This window comes from Monopterus albus, unplaced genomic scaffold, assembly GCF_001952655.1.
Source record: "Monopterus albus unplaced genomic scaffold, M_albus_1.0 scaffold131.1, whole genome shotgun sequence".
NCBI classification, from domain to species: domain Eukaryota; kingdom Metazoa; phylum Chordata; class Actinopteri; order Synbranchiformes; family Synbranchidae; genus Monopterus; species Monopterus albus.
Window position 1 is genome coordinate 842,772 of NW_018128011.1, and position 7,619 is coordinate 850,390.

Consider the following 7,619-nt stretch of genomic DNA (forward strand, 5'->3'; position numbering starts at 1 on the left):
TTGAATGTTAATGTTTGAATAAACCCAGATGCAGTCTGGATGCGAATGTCAGCGCACCGTGAGAGTTCTGTTCTGATGTCACATTGTGTTTTCCAGGCTGCACTAATTCACTGCTACGCAGCCCCGGCACTTGGGGCCCGTAACAGCCACGGGCTCTTTAAGACTGATATAAAAATCTGGGATCAGACCTTAAAATGCAAGAACCTGATAAGGTCCTGCTGTTTTATTGAATGAACTGTGAAGAAATTTGTTTCCCTCTGGATAAATTGCAATCCCCACTATCAGGTTACCATTTTAATTTGTCTAATAATTTGGTTTATGACCAAATACCTGCTAAACGAATGATATTCCCATCAACCGCAGGTGTGCTAAACATTAGCATGTTAGCATTGTCCCCGTGAACATATTGGCGTGCTGATGCTAACATTTAGCTCAAAGCACTGCTGCTAAGAAGGCTAATAATATATAAAATGATTGAATGCTCTTAAAGGACTCAGAGACTGTTGTTGATGTTATTAACATTAGACTTTATTGACAAGTACTACATGTTTTGGATCTGTCACTGAAGACCAAGTCAGAGGATCAACTGCAGGGGGTACATGTGTGACAGAGGTTGGGGAAGTGGGACGAGTTGAGTGTAGTTGGTGGTTAGACAGTTTACTCATACAGGAAGGGTGTGGAGCACTGGGTGTAAGACACGAACTCCTCGGGCTTGAACCAAAGTTCGATCTCGGTCTTGGCACTCGCCAGGGTGTCGCTGCCATGGATGATGTTCCTGAGAAAACAGGAGAGCTTAGTGTTGTGTTATTGTTTTCAGTTAAATGTATAGCAGTTTTGGAGAACATTAGAACTTTGTACATTCCTGTCAGTGCCCTTGAGAAAGGCACTGGTCTCTGACCTGCAGAATATTATTTTTTCTGCTTTGAGCAAGTGTAACTTAACTTAATTACATATAAGGTTTTCAGTAATTACCATATTTGATAGCAGTAGGTGAATTTAAAACTACAAATAGAGATTTTACTTACAAACCATAGAGATGATGTATTTGATGGTGAGGATGTTTTTAAAGCTGTTGGACCTGTTTTTCTTTATTAAATGCTGTTTGAGCTCCGACTCTTTTTCTGCAATGTTCAAGCATGCTGTTGTGCAGCCCATTCTTACAAAACCTAATTTAAATATTTTATTTTTGAAAATTTTTAATTAATTTTAGAATAATTGTATCCTTTTAAACAAAAATTTTAGAGAAAAAAGGTTTTTTTTTATTCAATTGCAAGCCTCTCTAACTGCTAATGGGATCATAGAAAAGCTTCAGTCTGGTTTCAGACCAAGGCAAATTTGACCATATATCCCTTTCCTCTCTTCATTGCTTACGCATTCATGTAAGGATTCAGTTGAAGTTGCTGTTAATTAGATTTAAAGTATTAAATGGTACAGCCCAGAATACCTTTCTTATCTTGTACAGTGGCATAGGCCTTCGAGAGCTCTCAGATTAGCAAATAGTTTTTGTTAGAGGTTTCTAGGGTCAATCAATGTTAATGGGGATATTGCACTTTCTCAGTATGCAGCCCCAAGACTGGAACTCCCTCCCCTTAAATCTTAGATCTGTCTCTGAGCTGTCAGAGTTTAAATCCTTACTAAAAACCTACTTGCTTCCTCTGGCCTATGATTCCTAGAGAAGTTGACTCATTTTTGTGATTGTATTGTCTTATTTTAAATTTTTACTATTTTTTAATGTATTTTGTATCTGTGAAGTGCTTTGGTCAACATGCTGTTATTTTTAAAGTGCTATACAAATAAATTGTGACGACTTTATTTTATACTATTTTAGCAGGCCAACTCAGAAGTTAGCATCACCCTGGTTGCCTTGACAAAAAGCCAATGGGGTTTTTCCATAGACTTTTGGATTACTACTGAAAATAAGCTCTGTGACAAACAATGGTTTATGACATGTTTTGTTCAGCAAGATAATCATGAACATTACTTTCATGATTTTGAAGCCTGGCTACAATTGCCAAAAATAAAAAGCTATTGTAAGCTAGCAATGAACTACATCATGGTTCCTTGGCTTCAACCTTGGCTTCCAACTTGTAATTTGATTTATAATGCTTACTTCTTTGACATAATCCTTTCCTTTTAGTGTGACCTGATCTAGCTAGTGATTATGGCTGTGTCACTTGACTTGAATAGTTTGCAGGTGCCCAGGTTTGAAAATAACAAGGCTGTAAAGGTGGCCTAGTGGGTAGATGAGTCTCCGTGTTTGTCATGATGACAATTAATCTCTGTAGTCTTATTTAGCCACTTGTTAGCAATCACCTTTTTTAAGACACATAAAAGCATTAAAAAATCACGAATGGGGTAGTTACTAACATATTGTATTTCATAGAACAAAACATGAAAATGCAATGGCCTCGTGTTAATCACAGACCTGTTTTCAGGCGTCTAACCAAAAACCCATTAAAAAAAATTCATAGACTTCAAGGCGAGAGAACCGGAAGTGCAAAAATGGTAACTCTGTTCCGGGTTTTAGGACTCACTGCTACGGCACTCTCCAGTATATAAGTTCATTAAATATGATGCACTGTGAGAGTTTAAGCTACTCAGTAATATAAAGTATAAAGTCATATTTTTACTATCATCATAACCAAGTAGAAAATTCAAATAAAAATTTTCCAGTATTATACTTTTGACTCTTAAGTACTGTACATGAAGTAAAATGTACTATTTTCACAGAGTACATTATACTGTTGCATTACTCCTTATGGCTACTCCAGAACATAACCTTAAATTTTCCTCACAGTTTGATTCAAGATTCACTGAGTCAGATTTCAGAGTTGGATGATGAGAGTAAGATAAATAGTCATTTTGTCAGTTTGCCAGGTGTGTGTAGGGTTACCTGCTGTGTCTGTGTTAATATTGCTCACCTGCTGATGTTGATGCACAGGTCTCCACGGATGCTGCCGGGCTTGGATTCAGCAGGGTCAGTCTCACCCAGCATCATCCTGACAAGCTTCACAATGTTCTGTCCCTCCCACACCTGAAACACACATTAACACACACACCTGTTACCTGTGTGGTCAGGGTGGCTCACTCAGGTTATGGATCTGTATGTGATCAATGGAAGACACAGCAGAGGCAGTAAACTGCAGTAAGCCTTGTCCTTCTAATCAATCAGAGAAGGCCATAGTCAAGGGTGGAGCTCACCAGTTCAGGTAAGGGAATAGTCAATAGCGCACCTGCTATTTAAGATATTAGTTATGCTGAATCAAAAATGAGTTCGAGCATGTCAGCAGCGTCACCTCTCAGTCTGATCACACACCCTGGTGGACGCTGTGGCCTGCTCCATAAAAGGAGCGAGACCATGAAAATAAGAGGGTGTGAAGAGAGACAGTGAGGACAACTGGGCGAGTGAGCACAGACACAAATAGGGGGAGAGAAAGAGAGTTGATGAAATGGAAAGATATTTGACAGATATCCATGCCAGAAATAAGCTCGTGCTTATTTTGTGTGTGTGTGTGTGTGTGTGTGTGTGTGTGTGTGTGTGTGTGTGTGTGTGTGTGTGTGTGTGCGTGCGTGTTACCATAGCGAGGATGGGTCCAGAAGACATGTATTTGCAGAGTCCAGCATAGAAAGGCATGTCCTTCAGGTCCAGGTAGTGCTTCTTCAGGTGGTCCTCAGAGGCCTAAACACATTACATTTTGTCTAATATTATTCTGAGGTATTTTTACTTTACTTGAGTGTTAGCATTTTCTACAACTTAAACTATCTATACTTGTACACAGCTACATTTTGGAGGGTTGGTCAAAAACAGTAACTTCTACTGTGAAGCGTTCATACAGTAACTGCTGTATGAACAGTTAATGATCGAGGTGGTTAGGTTTTTACCAGTTTTTGTTGGTTTGTTCACAGCATAACTCAAAGAGTAATGAATGGATTTGGATGAAACCTTTTTTGGCGAGGTACGGTATTGCCCTCTGAAGAATCCATTATATCTCGGTGCTGATCCGGATCATCATCATCCAGGTCCAGGAATTTTTTTAAAAAGGATTCTTCACCACTGGGAGTAGGACCAGTTTCATTATTTTGGCTTCTAGCTCCATAAACGATGCCAGGATCCTGAAGATAACTGCCTTTACTGCAATATCATTTTTCTTGAAAATAATGATATTAATGTGCTTCCAAATGCCAGCAATAGGTTTTCATGGTCAAGGAATTATACTATGGTAGTCAAACTATCATGGGAATATTACTTTTAGGTGGAAAGGTATTATGGGGAGACTGAGCTGCCTTGACAGAGGTTTGTGCTGAGTGCTGTCTAGCTTATATTACTGCTCGGTTACTGGATCATCTCCTTGTTTGTGTTGTTCTACTCAAAATTGAAATAATTAAGCATCTTAATACAGCAAACTGCCTGAGGCTAGAATTCAAAATGGGGAAAATTCTAACCCCCTACCCCTAAAAAAAACCCTTCAAACATTAAACATTCAAAAGTTCCTTGTCATGGTTACCTGCAAGAATTTGGCAGCAATCAACTTGAAGCCCCTGTGCTCGAAGCGCTTGATGATCTCGCCGCACAGTCCTCTCTGGACGCCATCAGGCTTCACAGCAATGAAGGTACGTTCCATGTCTGCTGAGAGAAGGCTGCCGGCAGAAAAACACATAGTGTTCTCTTTTTAATCCACCCATAAACAAACAAACAAACAAACACTAACTGCAGGTAACGTCATCAGTAATGGAAGAGGTGTCTGTGGAAATATGTGTAATTAAGTTGAAATTGAATAAAACAGTTTGAAGTTCGACATGTTTGAGGTCGACTATATACTGTACGTATTTTTTCACGTCTTTGTCCATTTTGCCTCTACTGAAGACAGTGGGGTCTGTTTACTCTATTAAAGGTTGCAAATCAATTTGTGTGCTTGCCAACCTGTATGGTATATGTTCATTATTTTATAAACAATAACATATGAATAATAAACTTTCTTTATATAGCATTTTCACAAGCAACATGTTTTACCTAGCTGAACCACTGCCAGTTTTATCTGCAATGAGGCAGGTAAGGTGCTCAAAATGTTCTGTTCTTAGTTACAAGCTGAAGACCTGACATGGTTTTTGGCTTTAAACCCTGAACACGGTGAATTCAAATCTAACCAAGCTGAAATAACAGTGTTAATGACCTTCTTGAAATCAGCTTGAGGGAGAAAAGACTGGTTTTTTGACACGCCGCTCACCTGATAAATATAGTACGTGACTAACTTAAAATAAAAATCTTATTGTCAAATATTACACATACTGTAGGTTTGACAGTTGGGAACCAAGATGGTGAACAAAATGTAGATAGACTTTGGAGGAGCAAAAGGGATCATTTCATATATAGTACTACAGATTTGCAACAGCAAAAACGAAGTATGAGGCTCATTTATTTTACTGTAATTTTCCATGAAACCACAAACATTTTTAGAAGACGGGGTTTGTGCTGCAGTCTGTTCTTTAGTCTGTGATTTTTAAGTCAAGCTGGAGGAGGTACAAGCTGCGTCGACTCCAAAACATTTTGGATTGAAAACCTAAGTGGGTGTGTTATGAAGAGCCTAGCAATTTCACATTAAAATTTCTTTAGGTCCAAAAACAAACACACTACAGGCTATCTTTGTTCAGACTGCACAGTTTAAGACACTGGATTAAGTCTTTTAAATGTTTCTTTTTGTAATCGCTCTCACTCCTCTTTTCTGTTCTCCTCTAGTCCATATTGTCACATTGAAAATGCCACTTCACATTTCAGATCCTTCCCAAATCTTCCTTCAGGTGTAACTAAATAACCAGCTGTGGGTCACAGCAGCCCAATATTATTCTTTAAAGACATGAGATGATACTGAATCATTAGAGAAACTTTCTCAAGCTGGACTTGATTATGCTGAAGGAGCAAAGCTGCAATCAAAATTGCATCTGAGTTTGGATGTTTTCTTGTCAACATGGAAACCATCCACTTGACACCTGCTCATAATTTGCCTGGCTGCCCTGTTTTCTAATTTTACTGCCTGTTGGTGTCTGGCCATGTGACACTGATATCCGGTGAAAGCTGGTGGCTCTGGCAACAATTCAGGCTGAGATAGCAGAAAACATGTGGGAGCACCTGGAAACAGCAGAGCAGAGGGTCAGCCACAGGCCATCAGATCAGAGGACATCACTTAATACTGTGAGAAACTCCAGGCGTGATGTTTCCGACTGTCATTAAGATTCCAGGACACATACTCAGCTTATGTTCTCTTGATCTATCAAAACAAATTAAGCACAGGGCGCCAAGTCCTAAACTCCACATGCCCCTTTGTTGCCCTGTGAGCAGCATGCTGTTGGTCTGTGGGAGTTTTGGTCCAGAGAAAAACTGTGCTGGATCTTCACATAAGCTGAACTGATTAAATTCATTTTCCACAGAAGGTGACCCCTAATAAATCTGTTGATCCTTGTGACTTCTACTCTGCTGCCACCATCAGCCCAGCATTCCCTCAAGAAGCATCAAAACCTAACTTGTCAGTTTTTCAGAAATTAAAAAATAAGCACACTTTTGCAACTTAAAATGTATTTTTAGTTTAGCAATTAAATCTCAGTTGTAAGGCAGCTATAGAAAACATGTGAAGGATGAACACACCACCACCAATTTTACCAAGCGCTCAGAAGACAGACTCTGGACTTCTGTCAGCCATTAAACTCATGGAAAAAACTTTACCTGACAAATTCTGATTTTGAATGTGTAGAAAAGATTTGAATCTGAACAAAAATAGCACATTAAGAAAATGTGTCAAAAGCCACAGAGTTACAGTTTTATGCCTTAAATCTTTTTAATCTTAAACCTTTTTTCAACCCTGGTTTTCGAGTGCACAATTTCATTTACAAAGGCTGATACACAAGCACAGGGTATAAATATCATCTTGTAAACCCTCATTTAAGTCCACACAACAATCAGCGTGTGCTGAAACCAAAGAGGTCTGACTATGTGCAGCTGTCCACAGCCATCCAGCATGTCATCGCAACACATGCACGTGCTGCAGTGCAACACGAACACAAAACTTAGAGTATGCAGGGAAATTTCTATAAAAAAAAAAAAAAAGCTGCTCTGACAGTTCTAGCAATAAGCTGCTTCTGGTGGACTTTGTGCGTGCTTTATAAATTATTTTTATATTTAAATCAAATCAATATGGCTTTTAAAACATGCACAAAATACTTGAATGTTTGTGTGTGTGTGTTATGTATGTGTGTGTGAGAGAGACTATACCTTGGTTTCGGGATTTGAAGAGAACTTGTGAAGTCAAGTCGCCGGCGGAGTGGATGCGATCACCAAGGCCCAAGAGCCCGAGTGCAGCCCTATTTAGAGGCTTTGCTGTGGGGGAGGGAGGGTTGGAGGTTGTCCAAAAGTGTGTGTGTATTTGCGTTCTGGGGGCATGGCTTGTGTACGTACAGTATGACTGGCTGGATGACAGCTCTGTATAACCCTGCACAATGTTAGTTTGTAGTTCTATCTTTGTGAAGACCCATTTCACTTTGCTCACCTCTCTAAATGTGTCTCTGTTTTCTTAAAGGTCTACACATTAAAAAAGTCCTGGCCTTCAAAATATTCCCACTTTCCAAAGGCA

The 7,619-nt window shown here is 39.3% G+C and overlaps 1 protein-coding gene across 2 annotated transcripts; it reads right to left on the bottom strand.

Moving 5' to 3' along the window:
* Positions 1-565: 565 nt before the first annotated feature.
* Positions 566-7,333, bottom strand: LOC109967545 (nucleoside diphosphate kinase B-like). Of its 2 annotated transcripts, XM_020613202.1 has the most exons (5): positions 7,262-7,333; positions 4,506-4,638; positions 3,578-3,679; positions 2,922-3,034; positions 566-775 (listed from the first exon to the last, which is right to left on the bottom strand). In XM_020613202.1, exons 2-5 carry the CDS (start codon positions 4,620-4,622, stop codon positions 658-660), a joined length of 450 nt encoding a protein of 149 aa, XP_020468858.1. In that variant the 5' UTR covers positions 4,623-4,638; positions 7,262-7,333; the 3' UTR covers positions 566-657. The 2 variants fall into 2 exon arrangements, with proteins under 2 accessions (XP_020468858.1, XP_020468857.1); XM_020613201.1 differs by lacking the exon at positions 7,262-7,333 and having other exon boundaries at positions 4,506-4,847.
* Between the last annotated feature and the right edge of the window lie 286 nt (positions 7,334-7,619).

Bases quoted from the DNA above. Each gene is read 5' to 3' on its own strand.
- LOC109967545 (XM_020613201.1), bottom strand. From the start codon at position 4,658: ATGTGTTTTTCTGCCGGCAGCCTTCTCTCAGCAGACATGGAACGTACC. The intron at 3,035-3,577 runs GTAACACGCACG...TGTGTGTTTCAG, and splicing joins CTGGACCCATCCTCGCTATG to GTGTGGGAGGGACAGAACAT. The intron at 776-2,921 runs GTGAGCAATATT...CTGTTTTCTCAG, and splicing joins CTGTGCATCAACATCAGCAG to GAACATCATCCATGGCAGCG.